Source organism: Aquila chrysaetos, chromosome 3, assembly GCF_900496995.4.
Source record: "Aquila chrysaetos chrysaetos chromosome 3, bAquChr1.4, whole genome shotgun sequence".
Lineage (NCBI taxonomy): Eukaryota > Metazoa > Chordata > Aves > Accipitriformes > Accipitridae > Aquila > Aquila chrysaetos.
The window spans coordinates 242,944-259,984 of NC_044006.1; the positions used below are offsets into that span (position 1 = coordinate 242,944).

Genomic DNA, 17,041 nt, shown 5'->3' on the forward strand with positions numbered 1-17,041 from the left:
GTCCCTTTGCTCCTGGCCCCATTCTCATCTCCTGGGTCCTGCTTTTGTCAAATTGAACATGATGTCAAATTAAAACCATCACAGGGACAGTTGGAGTGAAGCACCCAGTTTAATGAGGCAGCGTTGAAAATCAATAACTTAATTGCAGATGTTTGATGGACTTTTATCCAATTTATAGTCCTTCTGCCCTGCTACGTGTTGAGCATGAGGACACAGTGCTGTGTCTGGCTCTGGGCAAGCAAAAGCCTTTCCTCACCCATGGTTGTTGTCCCTTTGCAGGTCTGTCTGCTGCAGAGATGTGGTGCTGCAGTGTGGATCAGGCCCTGGCTGGGAGGTCCCTCTACGGGCTGGAGGTGACTGTGTCGCTCAGTGCTGACAGGAAAGGGGCAGCTGTGGTGGTAACATCTTGTCCCCAGCTCCTTCCCAGATGGTCCAGCAGAAGTCTGCTGGGAGAAAAGCTCCCAGCTGTTCAGATTAGTGATCTCCTGGAGAGCAGGTCCTGCCTAGACAGCAGCCCTGAGGCAGCCCAAGGTCCAGTCCCTTCTGCCACTCTGCAGGACAAAAGGGGCATTTGCAGCAGTGTCTGGAGTCTTGGCTTTTGGGGGAGGCAATGCTGCATTTGCACCCAACTGTTCTCGTTTCCATCAGCATGTGTGAGTGATCAGTGTTGGCCCCTGCCCTCCTGTTCTGCCACCCCCTGGCCCTGAGGTTTGGGTTGCTCTTCTCGCCTCCTCCCTGACTTTTTGTTTTCCTCCTTGTCCCTGCTGCAGGCACCTCTGTGATGCAGGTGATGGCATCTGATGCTGATGACCCCACGTACGGGAGCAGTGCCCGGGTAGTCTACAGTGTGCTGGAGGGCGAGCAGCACTTTACTGTGGACAGTAAAACAGGTGAGCAGCACCCAGCTGGGCTGGGGCATTCCGTGCGGGGCATCAGGAGACCAGACCGTGGCCACGCATCCCGCCTCTGTTCGGCGCACGGCTGTGTGCCGGCAGGCCTGTACCTCCGTGCTGGCCGTTGATGCTGGGATACCCATGCCATGGGCATTACTGCATGTTGGAGAGGAAGCTCGACAGCTGCTGCCTGGCTCCGCGCAGTGACTGCAGCAGGCAGCACCGTGGAGCAAGACCGGCAGCTGCCAGCCCGAATGTCCTGCCTGTGCCTGCACTGGCCAGAGCTCCTCTGTGTGCTCTATGCCCAGAGCAGGAGTGCACCTGCAGGCGCATAAAACATCAGTGTGAAAGGTTTAAGTACTACCAGAGGGGCCTTACCAAAGGCTGCATTGTTATCACCAGGGCTTTGATTAAAGGTAACACTTTAAATTAAGGATCGGTTTATAAATGTTCTATTAATATTTAATGAAAGAACAGTAGAAGCTGCTCCATTCCTTAATAACTTATAATAGAGCCTGTTGTAAAATGCCTCTGTAATAAATCCCTAGCAGATGATGCTCTGACATACTGGTTAGAGTAGACCATAACCAGGAGATGTCGGGGGTATATATTCTCCTTGCCTCCCAGGAGTGTGACTCTCATTACCCTTAATGGGAGCCTTGCAAGCTTTCTAAGGAGGGAAGACACTCAAATGCTAATAAGAGGTATTTAAGGCACAAAGCATGCAGTAAAGTACCCACAGTTTAATGAAAAATTGTCAAAGGACAAGCAGGATAGGTAGCTGCAGCTCTTGTTGGAAAGCTAGACAGCAAAGTGTTCCCCCTCCCTCCACTGCTGAACCACAGTGACCCAGGCTGAGATCAACCCCTGGACTTGAAGTTCCAAGTCTCTGTCAGGCTAACATGTGTCTGTGCTAATTGATATTTTCTAAGGCTGTTTTATGTAGGAGTGAAATTTGTTTGGAGGCTCTGGTCCAAGGAGAGTGTAAGGAAGGTATGTGCGCCTGAGCCTCTGCATCTGTGTGAAACCATGCAGCTCCTGAAAACTGGTCTGGTGCACATGGGCAAGCCAGTCACAGCCCTGTCTGTGCCACCACCCCTGGTGAAAAATTTGGTAGCTCCTAAGCACACCTGACAGCAGAGCTGGGGTACGCAGTGGAAAATGCCATTGTCTGGACAGAGGCTGGTGTGGTGGGTAGAGTGCACAAGAAGCAGCCTGGGGCTGTACCCACTCCTGGCCCAGAAGCTGTTGCACCTGGGCTTTCTTCTATCCCAGATTTGCTTTGTTTTACTGTGGGGGGACCAAGGTGGGGGAGATGGATGAACAATGGGTTAAACACTGAAAATTCAGGTGCATGTGAGATCCTGTTGATCTGAGACAGTTTTGTGTGAGTGGAAGCCTGACTACCAGAATGAAGAGGGACCACTGGGAGCAAAATGCACAAGCCAGGACGTGCAGAGGCTCAGCTTCCTGCAACAACATTAATGCTCTGTATTAAGGCATAAACTAAAATGTGCCCTGTGGGACTGTGGTGAGAATTAATGTCACTCTGGGAATGCAAGCTTCTTGATTCCTTGACTTTTTGTGTCTTAATTCTCAAGCTGGCTGTTTCATATGCTGGGGGGGTTGATTTACTGTTCTACTTGCTTGTGATTCATAAAAGCAGAACTGCTGACGGTCTGCAGAAGAGCCCTTGGCCCCTCTTGAGCATGTCTGTTTCCAGAATATCTGACCGCTAAAGCAGGTATTAGGGCTGACTCTTCGGTGATGTCTGAGCTGCGAATAGCCTTTCGTAGCTGCCTTGCCTGGGCTCCAGGAATGTGGTGTGCAGCTCTGCCCATCAGCCACTTAAGATGCGGCTGCAGTCTGTCCTGCACCACGTGTGGCTTCATGCCTGGCACGAGCTGCGTGCCCCGCTGTCAGCGCTAGCCCGCATGGACGCACTGCTGGGGGCAGCAGGTACAGGACTGGCGGTGCCGAGGGGGGATGTTTCATCGTGTCTCTTTGGTACTGGCCAGGAGCCAGCACATCAACCCAAGCAAATCCCATCCCGCTCCCACTCTGTGCTTGAATAGGTTTTTAGTGCTCCACATGGGAGTCCTGGTCTGACTGCCCTGGGTGGCCCAGCTTCTGCCCTAAGCATAAGATTTAATTATCCGTAGCAGCAGCATAACTCTCAGAGCCACCATTGTTATTAATGGCCATAAAAAGAACCATAAAAACCTGGCATGTTACATTTCTTATAATATATGGTAATGAAGAACAATTTGTTTTCCCTTTTTGGTTTTGACTTCCTTCTCCGCCTTTTCTTGCAGGTCCATACATGCATGTGTTGCCTTGCACACCACCTAAGCCCGTGACTCCTTCCAGAGCGGGTTCTCTCTTCCTTGCCTTTACAACCAGCTCTTTCCACGCTGTCCTTCATAGCATAGGTGTTGCATGTGGTTTTCACACTCGAGTACAGGATATGGACCTTGTGTAGGTTGCTTTGATTGTCTCCTGTTCTTGGATGTTACTAGCTGTGGTATTTGGCTGGGATTTTGGATTCAATGGACCTTTCAAAGGCAGACCCAAACTGTCTGGATGCCATGCTATACCAAGTCCTACCACTCAATAAGCCCTGAATTCTCATAGTGTCTCAGACACCTTTTTGGAGGGAGACAAGCAACTAAATGGCCCCACCAGAACAGTGGGAGCTGCAGCATGGTATTTGCTGGTGTTCACAAAGCTGTGGAGAATGATTGCAGTTTCTGCAGTGTTGAATGATGGTGAAGAAAAAGCATAGCTAATGCATATGAGCTTTTCTTTATTTCATATACACTAGCCACTATGTCTCGTGCTTTGAGAACTAAGTTTCAGACACTGAAACTGTGTGTGGGTTTGTGTTGTGTACCCCAAATCAGGTCCCAGAACTTACCCTGCACGTGTTGAAGGTCTACGCTGGTGCTTTTGGTGTATGAGTGGGGAGCTTTGTATGCACAAACTGTGGAGGCATGATTTTTTTCTGTTAGCTGTGAGAATATCCCCTAGGCTTCTTGCAAGAGCCTGCAGGCATTAGCCATATTTAGGCTTTGTGCTGCCTTCCTCATTCATTCACCATTTGCAGATAGGGTGCAGCTGATCTTTGTCTGCTCTTTGTAACAGGTGAGCTGCATTGCACTGTTTTGTGGCTGCCCTGTTGCTGCTGGAGGAGGCTGTGCTTTTACAGTAGTCAGCAGGTATGCGTGCTTCACTGCTTCTGTTGGGAAACAGCTACTTTTGCCTTCGGCTCTGGGTGAGAGCGCTTCAGTCTGACTGCAGAGAGCCCCTCTCTCACCCTGCAGCAGGCTGCTGACTGGCTGTGGGGCAGGCTCACCACTGCAGGGGCTGTGAGCCCCAGCTTTGCCCAGCAGGACGTGGGTCAGGAGGTTTAGTGCTAGTTCCTGTTCTAGCTCCAGGAAGCCTGTCCTCACCAAGATCCTTCTAACTTACACTTTTCGGATGCTGAGATGGGCACAGAGAGTCCGCAACTCCCAGTGCATTTACATGAGAGGAGAAATCAGTGTGCGTTTAAATTTGCAGGCCAAATTTTCATGTTGCTTTATATCACCCTGCACTCTCTGTAACCTCTGCAGGTTATTCACCTTTATAGGGGCAAATTTCTTCTTTGGCAGGCAGCTGTGCCTGCCTGCTCACATCTGTTCCCGTGTTCTTTGCAATGCCCTTTCTCATCTCTGGCCAGCATGGCTGGAGACTTGCTGCTACCTGCAATCCCTGCTCACAGCCTCAGGAGGAAACCTGAAAATACTCAACACCCAGAAGGGGGGCACAACCTGGTGCCCTGGGCTCCAGCAGTCTTGTTCATCCCTTTGCAGGGATATTGACTGCTACAGAACAATCATAGCAGGTAATATCATAGGCCTTGTGATATTTGGTGCTTTCCTTAAAAGCCCAGCTTGTCAGTTCGGGAGCATGGGAATCTTGCTTTTTACTGTAAAGGAAGAGGTTGTTCTTAAAATCTGTCATTCTGCTGTATGCAGGGAAAAGACAGAAGGACTCAGAAGGTTAATTGAAATGCAGTCTGGCGTTTATGATTACTTAAAACAGCTCCTGAGTTCTAGAGCCTGTCTCCTGATTTGGAGACTTAGCCAGTGAGGGCTTAGAGGTACTTGTGCCAGGGAGAGCAGGACAAGAAATACTGGCCTGCTGGGATGAAGTTGATGGTTATTTGAGTGCAGTCATGAGTTGTTTCATCCTTACTTGTCAGCCTTGCCCTGTTTGGAGACCGACCACAGCCCTAGTCCTGGGGTAGCAACGGTGGACTGGGAGAGGAGTTGTTGCTGGGAACATGCTGCATGCTGAATTAGGTTGATGAACTGTTGCATTTGTGTGATGCAGTGGTGGGAGGCAGAATGTGGTTTTTTTTTCTGCTGCTCTTGCCAGTTTGTTAAAAACGCTCCTCGGTGCCTGGAAACACAGATACCGGTATGTGTGTGTTTGTGCGCTCGTGGGTTTATGCAGGTCTGTGCCCCATCCCAGAAGCTTATTCACCAGAGCTGTGCACAGGGACAAGGGACTCTCAGCATGGGTGATAAGAGTCTGCAGAGAAGCCACGCTTATTTAAGGTGATTGCTCTTATTAGCAAGACTGAATGTTAACAGTCCTTTTCAGAGACTGGTGCAGGAACTTCAATTGGTTTGGGACCAAACTGTATGTTTGGTCATCTTGAGGAAATTAAGGTGTATCTACTAATGTGCAGTGGGAATTAATATGAAATGATGAGGGATTTGGCTGCTAAAAGGGACAAAGGAAGGGTAAGTGTGCTGGCCCATCTGTCGGAGCTCACTGCGGGTGCCTCCCTCCAGGGCACTGCTGCCTCTGTGCTGGCATGGGCAAGGCTGATTCCAGCCAGGAACAAGGCCCTGCTAGGTGCTTCTCTCTGAGCAGTGGCAGTAGCTCTGTCTCTGCAGGTGCTATCCTAGGAGCTGTGGGGCACCCTGGTTTGAAAAGGACTTGGCCACCCGCTATGAAAGGTACTGTGTTAGAAATCTGCAGGCTGCAGCAGCCCTCAGCCACAACAGTTGTGTGATTCTGTGCCCTTCCAATTAACTTTGCTTGGTTATGCTGATGCAACCATAATGTTTCCATTTCTGCATCTCAGCTCTGTACCTTATTTGCTGAAGAGCCGTGAACCTCCTGAACCTTGTGTCTAGTATCTTGCTCAGACTGCCCGTAGCTTCTGCCTCCCAAATTGTCCTGAGCTGAACGACAGGAAGGGGGGCTGTGCATGTAGGGTGGATGAAGTGCTGGTTCTTGGGGCTAAGATCCCATCTGCAGTGGGCTAACCTCCTCCAGGATGTATGCCTCAAGCAGCACTTGTCTCTTGGCAGATACGTTGGTATTTCTATGTCTCTGCAGGCAGGTGTGGGCATAGGTGAGGAATCTGCAGTCTATTTGTAGGTGCCTTGCCACCCCTGGGCTGAGGCAGAGATCTGTTTGCTTTAACTGACCAAGGTGCTGGGAGGAGTGAATCTGTTTTATCCAGCTAAATAGGAGGGGATAGAGAAGACAGATTCAGACGCTTCTCAGGCATGCACAGTAAAAAGACACAAATGGCAGGAAGAGAAAACTTGTCACCATGAAGGTGGCATTTCCATCTTTGGAGATACTCAAAACCTGACTGGACGTGGCCCTGAGTAATCTCATCTGCCTTTGAAAACCACCTGCTTTGAGCTGCAGTTGGACCAGGGACCTCCTGGGGATACGTCCATGTACGTCACTCCACAACTTTCTGGCTTTGTGGCAGAGAGCATGTTGCTCCTGACTGCCGTCAGCTGGAAGGTGCCTTCTCCAGAGGGTCTTCGAGGACGTGGACATCTGAGCTAGAAGTATCTGAGAGCAGAGCAAAGCCCATAATGATGGGATTCCTGGAAGGAAGTTACCTGCTGAGTGCTTTGTCCTGCTTTGTTTTTATCACCCAAAGAGTGTCTGCTGTTTGAGCAGATTTGATGGTATTTATGTGATGCCGTAAGTGTCCCCTTGCCTGGTAATTACACTGATTAGTCTGGATCATGCTGGAAAGCCACATGTGCCTTGTACCAGAGGGTATGCCACCATGCGTCTGTATTATTCAGCTATAACAGATGCTGACAAGAACTAGGGGGATGAGTCTGAGCTGGTGGTTGTTCTTGCTTTGTTAGCGGTGTCTGGGAAGGACAAAGTTTGGCAGTTTTTCATCTGGAAAGAAGGTGAATCTTGGGAGGTGATGGTGAGGACTTTTTCATGTTCTACGTACAGCAGCGGAGGTCCCTGCCTCTTTTGTCTCTGTGTCCTGAGAACAGGTCTGCCACCATCACTTGCTGCTGCTTTTGCAGAGCACCTGGGGGTCAGATTTTGGGAGCAGAGGCTATCCTGGCTCTACGAGATGGGGCCATGCAAGTTTGCTGCTGGTGGGTGTTTATGGTGGCACTTATACTACCATGTTCAAGGAACTGGTATGGAGTGTGTCAGGAGACCCTGATTTGTCAAGGCCACTGGTAAATTGTAAGTGGTACCTCAGCCGGAAAGACAAAACCAGCCTGGCGTTTGGGGTGGTAGCCTGGCGTGGTCCATGCAACTTTAGGGGGAACAGCTTTCTCAGTGACAATCCTGCTGGGGCTCTTAAGAGGCCTGGGGCGTGGGGCAGTTCATCTGCATCAGACCCCCGCTTTTCCAGGATGGACTGGACAAACAGCATCTTGGCAGGAGGTGGTTTCTGTTCACAGTCTGCACCCCCACCAAAGACAAGGATTTTGTCCGCCTTGTGCCACTAGAAGAACCAGAGCTGGCTGGGGCTGTTTGTCTGCCCTGCTCTGCACGTGCCAAACGGCCTGGACTTGATCCCTGCTGGGACGGGTGACCTTGGAGGTGTTCTGGGAAGAGCCTGAGCACTTTCCTCCCATCTTGCATGGCGTATTATGAGCTATATCATTACGAGCAGCTCAGTTAAGTCATTACAGCCTTGGTGAATGCATGAGCTTTTTCCCTCTCATCCCAATTCATCACTATTGTGCTGACATGAATCATTTTCATTATAAAATGCTTCAGACCCTGTTAATTAACAGGATTGCTTAAATTCCAATGAGATAGTGCTTGCCCAGAAATAACAGTTTTGTATTCATAGTGGAGTGGCAGGAGAAGCCTATAAGCACAACCAGCTGAGGCCAGTCCCGTGCAGCCCTGGGTGCTTGTGCAAGGCCAGTCCCGGCTGCTCTCAGGTGGGAGGCTGCGGTTCTCGGTGGGATGTTCATTGCTCCCTTGTGGGTGCTCCCTCAGCCCCTTCAGGTGAGGTGGGGTGGGGCTCCTGGTCAAATGGCTTCCTCTGAACAGACCTGGGATGAACGAGGGAGCTGGTTCGGACCCCGGGCCCCATCACAGGGTGAACACCCGCTGTCTTCCTGCGGAGGGGTTGGGATACTCCCTGGCAGAAATTCCGCAGTGCTCTGTGCTGCGTCACCTGCGTGCTGGCCAGGAGCGTGGACCTTGGTGATCAAGCGATAGAAGGGCTGAGAGTTACCCGAGTGTGTAAACAGGCAGATGCTGGAAGTGCTTGAGACATAGTGGGTGAGACCGAGCCTCCTCTCGATTCGTGAGACTGAAGGCAGTGGGAGTCCAGGTAATTACAGAACTGAAATGACAGAGGGACAAGGGAAGCTGGGTAAAATTGTGCCTATCCGTGAGAGCTGGGGGACTGCAAGGATCTGAAACGGTGGTTATATCTTTATTATAAATCCTAGCAATGATAATCATTGGAATAATTGCTAGTTTCAGAAAGCAAGGAGAAATAAATGTCTCCCGAACAGTGTCGCCAGCTCCTGGTGCACCTGTAATGTCATGCAAGGCTGGGGGGGGGGGGGGGGTGCGGTGTGAATTTCCTTCTCCCCGCCTCAGTGGCATTTCTGACTGCCTGTGGGCCACAGCACCAGTGGCTCCTTGGTGTGAGCCGTCCACCCACAGCCTTTTTCAGGAGGTGCCCAAGGTCATGCCAGATGCATGAACGGGGACACTGTGGCAACCCGCTGGCTGTGGAGGGCTGATGCCTGGAAGCCTTGGGGTATTCCCCTGAAGCCACATCTTGTCTCCTTGCAGCTGCTGGCACCCAGCTCTCCCCTCCACTGTGCTCAGGTTGTGTTGAAGCTTCCCAGAAGTGTCTGCCTTGAGCCGGGTGGCTTGGATGGCTGTGATGCTCTGCCATCGCTCGCTTTGTTGCCTGTCAGCAAATGTCTTGCAAGTTGCTGAGAGCAACTGGACGATTCTCTGCTGTTCGCTTGACAAGGGAGGAGCTCCTTGTTCTCTCCAGGTTGGACCCCCTCACTGGAGAGACACACCGCACAGCCAGGCAACCCCCCTCCAGCATCCTCCCTAACACCAGGCAGGATTACTGGTGAAACAAAGCAAAGATGGATTTTGCAGCTCACAGTAGGAGGAGGTAAAGCTAGTGGTTAAACAGAAAAGCCTGGAAGAGAGAGCAATTACAGAAACATAAACCAACGTCTAAATGTGTGGGAATGTTAAGAAACTGAGCTGGAGGGGATTTTAAGCTGATTCCTAGCTGTTCTGTGGTGTTGCTGGTATAGTGGGACTGTGCTGCTAGTGACCTTGTATCCATGTATGTACTCATGGGTGCCCCTGGTGCCACCTCAGGGCAGAATAATTTCTTTCTTTCATTCTTAAAATATTTCTTCTCTGCTTTGTTTCCATGTAAATGAAACACTCCTGGGTGACATAGGAAGTCGGGACTTCTGCCATTCATAGTGTTTTCTGGGGTTTACTACTCTTTGTTTTTTGTTTTACATTCCTTTAGATTTTAGTTCTTGTAACTTCTCCCAAACCCAGATGACTACTGAAGACCTATAAATACTTCTTTTTAGGAGACTTCATTTCATAAAAAGTACTAACATACCATAGATTTTGTTAAGCTTTATGGTCTCTAGTGCATTCTCAGCCCCTGACACAGAACACGTGTATCATCTCTGGTCTCCTTAACTTAGAGGGACAGTTGAAAATGAGGGGTTTTGTGCAGACAGACTTTTGGAAATACACTGACACCCCTCATTCTCCAGATCAAATAGAGGGGGGCCTCCAGGTATGCTTGGGCCACGAGGCACCTGTGAGATGGAGCTTGGGCTCGGAGCACCCGATGTTCTGTTAGGAACGCTGCGGCAAGCCTGGCTCCTGCTTGAGCAGATAAGGATAAGTGGGCTGTTGCAGATTTGTGCCAAAGGGGTTTCGTGACTCAGCCTGGGCTTTTACACAGCCTTTCTGTGCAACCCTTGAGGCTGGCCCCAGTGCAGCCCCCGCATCTGGGTGAGTCCTCTCATTCCTGTGCCTCTGGCTCCCACCAACCCTTCACCCCGCTCCTGGTCTCCCTGGAGAGAGCAAACCTCCTCTGAGCTGGAGTTTAACCCTGTCAGAGCTACTGGCAGCCTGCAGTAGAAGCAGCAGTCAGGAACCTTTCATACAGCACGCCCATGAATCGGCTGCAGAGACTTGCTGGGATCAGGTTGGGCCTGTGGCCATTCCTGGGCTCTGAGGGGATTTTCAGGATGTTTCTGCCTGGCTGACAACCCTCTGGGCTGCTGCTTCTCTCCAGAGCTCTTTTCTCCACTCAGTCAGCTTTTGCTTATGTGATCTCTGTAAGGCTGCAAAAGGCTTTGCTCCCCTTTGCACTGGGGCCCAGCAGATGTTGTTTGTTGTTGCCAGAAACGTGCTCCTATGGCAAAGGTGGCCAACAGCACCTAGGGCTGCGTTGGGAAGAGCATCGCCGGCAGCCGAGGGAGGTGACCCGTCCCTTCGACTCGGCACTGGTGAGATGATGTGAGTGCTGTGCCTTGTTCTGGGCTGCCAAATGTGAGACAGACATGGCCATATCAGAGTGAGTCCAGGGAGGGGCCGTGAAGATTGGTGAAGTATTGGAGCATCTGTCATATGCGGAGAGGCTTGGGAGATCTAGCTGATCCTGTTTAGAGCTGGGGCTTGGACGAGGTGATCTCCAGCAGCCCCTTCCAGCCTCAACCTGTCTGTGACTCTGTGACCTGCCTGTGCTCACGCTGTCCTGCTGGTTTTCAGGTGTGATCCGGACAGCCGTGGCTGACCTGGACCGTGAGACGCAGGACCGGTACGAGGTGGTGATCCGTGCAACAGACATGGCAGGACAGCTGGGTGGCCTGTCCGGATCCACGACAGTCACCATCGTAGTCACCGATGTCAATGACAACCCACCACGCTTCCCTCAGAGTAAGTCCTGACAGCAGTGGGGGGTGAGCACTGGTCCTGGTCCCTTGTGGGTGCTGGGACAGATGGTCAGCTCCCAGCACAGCCTGGCACGTGTCTGCAGGGCGAGCCAGCCCAGCTGCTCGTGCCGCTTGCAGGGCGGCAGCACCAAGGTACCATAGCATGCTCAGCTCCTTGCCTGGGTCTGAATGTGTCCCTGCCTGGCAGGACGGAGGGGCAGCTGCCTTGGCTGAGCCTGTCCGGGGCCCCGGACGAGACCCCTGCTCCCGGTGCTGGTCCTGGGAGTGAGCAGGGGTGTGTGGTGGAGAGAGCAGAGCTGGCCCTTTCCTGACCCTCTCTGAGCAGTGCTGTGGGAGAAGGCAGCCTGGTGTGCTGTGCTGCTGTCTCCTGGGAGCTCGGGCAGGGACTCAGCTGTCCGCTGCTGGCCTGGCCCCTCCTGGCTGCTGTGTCAGAGCTTGGCACGCTCTGCCCCAACGTGAGGCACAGTGACACTGCCCACCTCGCAGACAGCAGTCTTGTCACAGGACAGCTCCGTTTTCCAGGTCAGTGCTAGTGGCCTGTGGCTCGTGCTTGTGTCTAATCTAAAAACCTCCTCAAATGAGGAAGGTGGGCGATCGTGCTGTGAAGAGCGGGCTGTGCAATCCCTGCAGTGCACACCAGCTGCAAAGACCAGCAGCGCGTGGCTGGCGGACCAGAAAAGGTGCTGCAGCTGGAGGAGGCTCAGCTCTTTAGCTGCATCTCCTAGAAGTCAGAAATGGTAAAGTTTGCAAAGAATCAGAGAACACTGCAGTGTTACCGAAATCCAGCGGGGCGGTGTCCATACAGAGGAATCCGCCTGGCACCTTGAAACATCAGTGCTCCCCAATTATCTTCTCTCAGCCCTTGTCTTTGGCTGGGGTGTGTGTTTCTCCTGGTAGGGCGTTCTGGACTATAGACACTGGTAGAGTTTGGGCAGCCCTCGTAGTCCAAGGGTGCCCCCAGGGAGGTATGCAAAGGGCTGTATCAGGCTGGAGGGGTTTCAAAGGCAGAAGCAGTGACCCCGGTACCTTTTTCTCCTCCAGAGATGTATCAGTTCAGCATCGTTGAAACTGCCCCTGTGGGCACTGCCATCGGGAGGGTGAAGGCAGAGGACTCTGATGTCGGGGAGAACACGGACATGACATATCAGGTGAAGGATGAGGAAGGGGTGGAGATGTTCAAAGTCACCACGGACAGCAATACCCAAGAGGCTGTCATCACAGTACAGAAGGTGAGAGAGGAGGAAAGCTGGTTGGGTAGGGCGGGCACAGATCTCCTGGGTCCTTTCCTTTGGGGATTCCCTCTGCTGCATTTCAGTTAAAATAAATGCTCCTCTGAGCACTGCTCTAGCAGTAGCAGTTGCATTTTTGTGCCTGCAGGTGCAGGGAGAGACCGGCCTCTGTTCTGCCTGGATGGCAAAACGCAGACCTGTGTCTGGGAGGAAAGGCTGAAAAGGAGCAGCAGCACAGTGTCTGCTGGAGCCTGCACAGGGCGGCTCCCTGGGTGGCAGGGAAGAAGCCAGCCGTGCCTAGGGCTATGGAGATGAGTGCTTACAGCTGTTATTAATAGCACCTGTTAGGGGAGAAATATGCCCACCTAATTCCTATACCTGACCAACAGCACTTTGACTGTATCTGCTTTTGGTGGCAAAAACAATCAAGCAAACACTTGGTGCAGGCAAGAAACAATGATTGTTCACCAAGGCCACTGCATTCAGCTTGTGTCCCTTGTAGAAATAATAGCAGGGTGATTAATGATCAAAACCCACTCACTTGCAGCACACACTGTGCTGTCTTCCCAGTGAATCCTGGCTGCCTGCACCCTGCACAGGCTGGATACCCTGTTGGGGGCCCTGGGGGGAGCAGGCTGGAGTCTTCCTCTTCCTCCTACCCCCCTCAGTGTGGGTGCTGCTGGTGGGAGGGCAGAGCACGAGCTCCCAGCCTCTTGTGGAGGCATCGTCTGGGGAGCGGGTGGCTTTAGTGCTGCCCCTGATGTCTCTGGTGAAGGAAGGGGCAGCAGAGGGGTTCCTCGGGCTGGGTATGGCTAACCCTCTCCTGTTGTCCCAGCCTCTTGACTACGAGTCGAAAAAAGTGCACACTGTTGTGGTGGAGGCCCTCAACAAGTTTGTGGACCCACGGTTTGTGGACCTGGGCACCTTCCGGGACCAGACCATCGTGCGGGTCTCAGTGCTGGACGTCGACGAGCCCCCCGAGTTCCGTCCCCCCTCCAACCTGATGGAGGTCCAGGAAGACGCGGACGTTGGCTCTGTCGTGGGGGTGGTCACCGCCCTGGATCCAGACACAGCGAACCATCCTGTCCGGTAAAGCAGCTGCTTAAACCTCACATCTTCTTTCTCCCAGCGGTGGGCGTGGGGTCACCCGCGAGGGACACACGTGGCCCGGGGGGGGCTTGTGGCCGTGGCTGGGGCAGCGGAGAGGTGATAGCAGAGGAGGAGGGGCAGTGCAGGTGAAGGTGACAAGTGCTGCCCATGTGGCCAAGCGTGCGAGGGTGTCCGATGGGACAGGCAGCTGGCAGGTGAGTGGCAGCCTGTGCACAAGCGACTGGCAAGCAAGAGCAGCCATCTCACAGGTGACGGATACATCACTGGCAAGTGATGGGTTTGTGAGTGGCAAGGGAGTGTTGGGGAAGGTGGCTGGGTGGTGCTTGCACGTCCTTGGTGATGACAGTGAGGCATCCGCAATTGTGCCTGACGCAGGCCAGGTGAGTGACCAGAAATGACAGGAGGGCAGTGATGAAGGACGACAAATGAGGTGAGGCTTAGGAGGTGCAGAGCCACAGCTTGGCTCTGTGTGCGTGTGTGTGCATGTGTGCACAGGGATCAAAGATCAGAGGAGTTTATATTTGGGCAGGGGACATAATCCAGGCAGCAGCTTATCTGCACAGGACATTTCCCATTTCCATTTAATTTGTGGCTAAAGAGATTGTTACCTTGTTAAATTGTTATTACCTAAGGCACAAAGCAGCCTTCTGGCTCTGCCAACTGGCCTGAGTCACAAGCAGTTGGGTTGGAAAGCTGGTGTTCAGAAAACATCCTCAATGTGTGGAAAATTTCCTTGAAATGTGTGTTCTCATGCCAGGTGACGGCAGGGCTGCAGGCACCCTGTGCACACCCGCTCGCTTCAAATGAGCAGCAGTGGCTTTGCATTTGAGAGCTCTGTAGGGACCCCATCCCAGACAGCGATAAACTGGGACACAGCAGGGACAGGGACGTGGGATGGAGGAGGACATGGCCAGGGAGGGCTCGGTTACAGTACTGATCCCATTTGACAATGACCCCGCGTGGCTGCTCGGGGTGCTGAGCTCCAGTGCTGTGCAGCCATGGGGAATGCACTGGTTCAAGGTGGGGTGAGGGGTATCTCCTGATCTTCATGGAAATGAAGATTGAGATGTTTAGAAAGTTCAGAAAAGAATTTACACATGGAAAGCTGCCATCTACAGATGCCTGGCAGCTAGCAGAGACTACTATGTCACAAAGCTGGATGCTGGAAGTTGTCTTTGGGGTGAATGTGAATGAAATCAGCCTTGGCATGCCAGGAACTACGTATGTGAGCGTTGCACTGCTTGCAGTAGTTGGTGCTGTCTGTTAGCCGTGTTCTCAAAGTAACTCTGCTCACCTTGTCATGTGGCTACCCTCTCCATTCAGGCTACGTGTCTGATATCTTTCTTTGTGGCCCACCCTAAGCATGTGGCTGTTAGCTTGCACTCTTCAGATGTGTGCAGTCTTTCTATACATCTGTGTGTGTGTACATGTGTGCATCTGCTTTTTCACTTGACTGTTTCTAGCAGTGCTGCAGAACATAGATCTTATTTTCTGATCTGTAATTGTAGGAAAAGGGCCTTGGGGACAGAGCTATTCTTATTCTCATTTTTTCTTGTTCTTTCTGCTGCTTCCCTGTGGAGCTTGTTGCATTGTTTGCAGACAGAACAAAAGAAAGCAGTGGAGGGAGGCTTTCTACTGCTTTGCAGAAGGTGATGGGGACCTGGAGCAGAGAGAGGCAGATTCAAGTACTCTGCAGGAGCAAGAGGGTTAGAGGCCGAACTTTGCTATATGAGTGTCTCTCTTATAGCGAGCTTAGTGCCAGACAAGGCAATGCCTCGTGCACAGGCATGAGGGCCCAGCCAACAGGACTCCCAGGCATCTGCTGCAGCTTGGGAATTGCAATGTTTTTTCCCTTGTCAGGCTTGATGCATTCAAATGTGTCCTCCCTCCAGCTATCCCCAGGCAGGTAGCTCATCCTGCGTCCCCCGTGCTCCCCTGTGGCATTTGGTCTCTATCGGTCCATCTCTTACTCCCCTCTGTTCTTGCAGTGCCTGCTGTCATGAGCAGTGGCAGCTCCATACCCTTGTGATGCTCCCTTGGCGCTTGTCTGAGGAGTGCAGGTGGGTGAGCCTTCCTTGCCATTTTAACATGTACCAAGTGGAGATGCAGGTTTATATTGGTCACGCCAATGTGGCACCAGTGCAGGAGGAAGGTGCTGTTGGATCTCTCCTGCTTTCCTGTCCTCTGGGTAGCCAGGTAATTTAATAAAATACTTTGCCACATAGGTAGCTGTTCACAGCTTCAAAGTGGTGCACAAACATTAACGCAAGCATCCTGCAGCACCCTGCCGGGATGTGACACTAACCCATCAGCAGGAGACGGCAGTAAGTCACCTCACATTTCAAGTGAGCTACTCCAAAGTACAGTCACAAGAAGCCAGCACTTGTACTTCACCTCTGATACATTAGAGAGCAACTGGTCCTGACAGCATGACCAGTGTTTGATCCTCAGCTCCTTGAAGTCGGTATGAACCCTTTCAAGTTGCTGCAGTTCAGTGGATCCCTTTAACTTCCTGATTCTCATCTGCCAGAGGTGGGAGCAAAGACATGCCTGTGTTTCTGCAGTGGCTGCTGTCTCCTGGACTCCGGTCTGTGTGTTGGCTCTGCCCTGTAAATAGGGGAGAGCCACAGTCTTCTATCATGACAAGATGCACTCTTCCCTTGAGGCAGGAAAGAACAAGGATTGCCAGAGACAGCAGAGCCAAAATCGGCTCTGTCAGCGTTTCCAGGTCCTGCTGACACCAGCCTGCCAGTAACGAGGTTTGGGAAGTATTTTTAGCCAAATGGGAAAGGAGGTGCCCTTGGCTCTTTGTTTTCATCCCCAGGCCAGCACAAACAGGGCTGTGGGGCTCCTGCTGCACCATCCAGCCTAAAGCAGGGTCGCAAGTGACCTGTTGTGAAGACACAAGGGTTGAAGGGGCATCCAACTCCCCTGTTGCTGGGAGGTATCCCTGAGGCACTGCTCGCTGCCCCTCTCCCAGCTGCGTATGGATGTAGAGCCCCTGGCAGCCGCTTGCCTGTGTGGGAGGAAAGCTGGGACTTAGGGTGCCTGAAGAGCACCCCATCTCTCTGGGTGAGCAACCCCAGCTTATGGCTGCTCAGAGAGGGACACCCTCCCTCTGGTGCCGATGCTGTGAAGCAGGGAGTTGTGCTGAAGTTCAGCATGGCAGAGGGGCTGCATGCATTCTCGGGGCGGCAGGGGGAAACACAAAAACCCACCATGGTACAGGCAGTAAATGCCTTTCTAAAGGGCTGGTGCTTTTTATTTTATTGCATCCTTGTTTGTTGCCTAACAAAACCTGGAACCACTCTTTTTCAGAAAGAATTTTGTTTCCAGTTGGCTTTTTGGCTTTAGCTGTACATTTCCTGGGCGTAGTGCAATTTTTCTCAGCTAAGCCGTTGTGTGAGGTAATACAGTGATAGACTGTCTGTGTATGTGAGGCTGTTTGTATGGGAGCCTTTTGTTTTTCTCTCTGCAGTGGGAGCCTGTGCTCTGGTTGTGTGCATTCCAGGCTTTATCAGCACTGGGAAGATGTTGC

The 17,041-nt window shown here is 52.1% G+C and overlaps 1 protein-coding gene across 18 annotated transcripts in view; it reads left to right on the forward strand.

The window, feature by feature from the left end:
- Positions 1 to 17,041, forward strand: part of CDH22 (cadherin 22) — a 107,732-nt gene that overhangs the window by 61,432 nt on the left and 29,259 nt on the right. For all 18 annotated transcript variants that reach the window (XM_041122578.1, XM_041122580.1, XM_041122594.1 and 15 more), the window contains 4 exons: positions 771 to 890; positions 10,980 to 11,147; positions 12,206 to 12,393; positions 13,229 to 13,482. In XM_041122578.1, the coding sequence (XP_040978512.1) occupies positions 771 to 890; positions 10,980 to 11,147; positions 12,206 to 12,393; positions 13,229 to 13,482 (730 nt within the window). The remainder of the gene's footprint in view (positions 1 to 770; positions 891 to 10,979; positions 11,148 to 12,205; positions 12,394 to 13,228; positions 13,483 to 17,041) is intronic.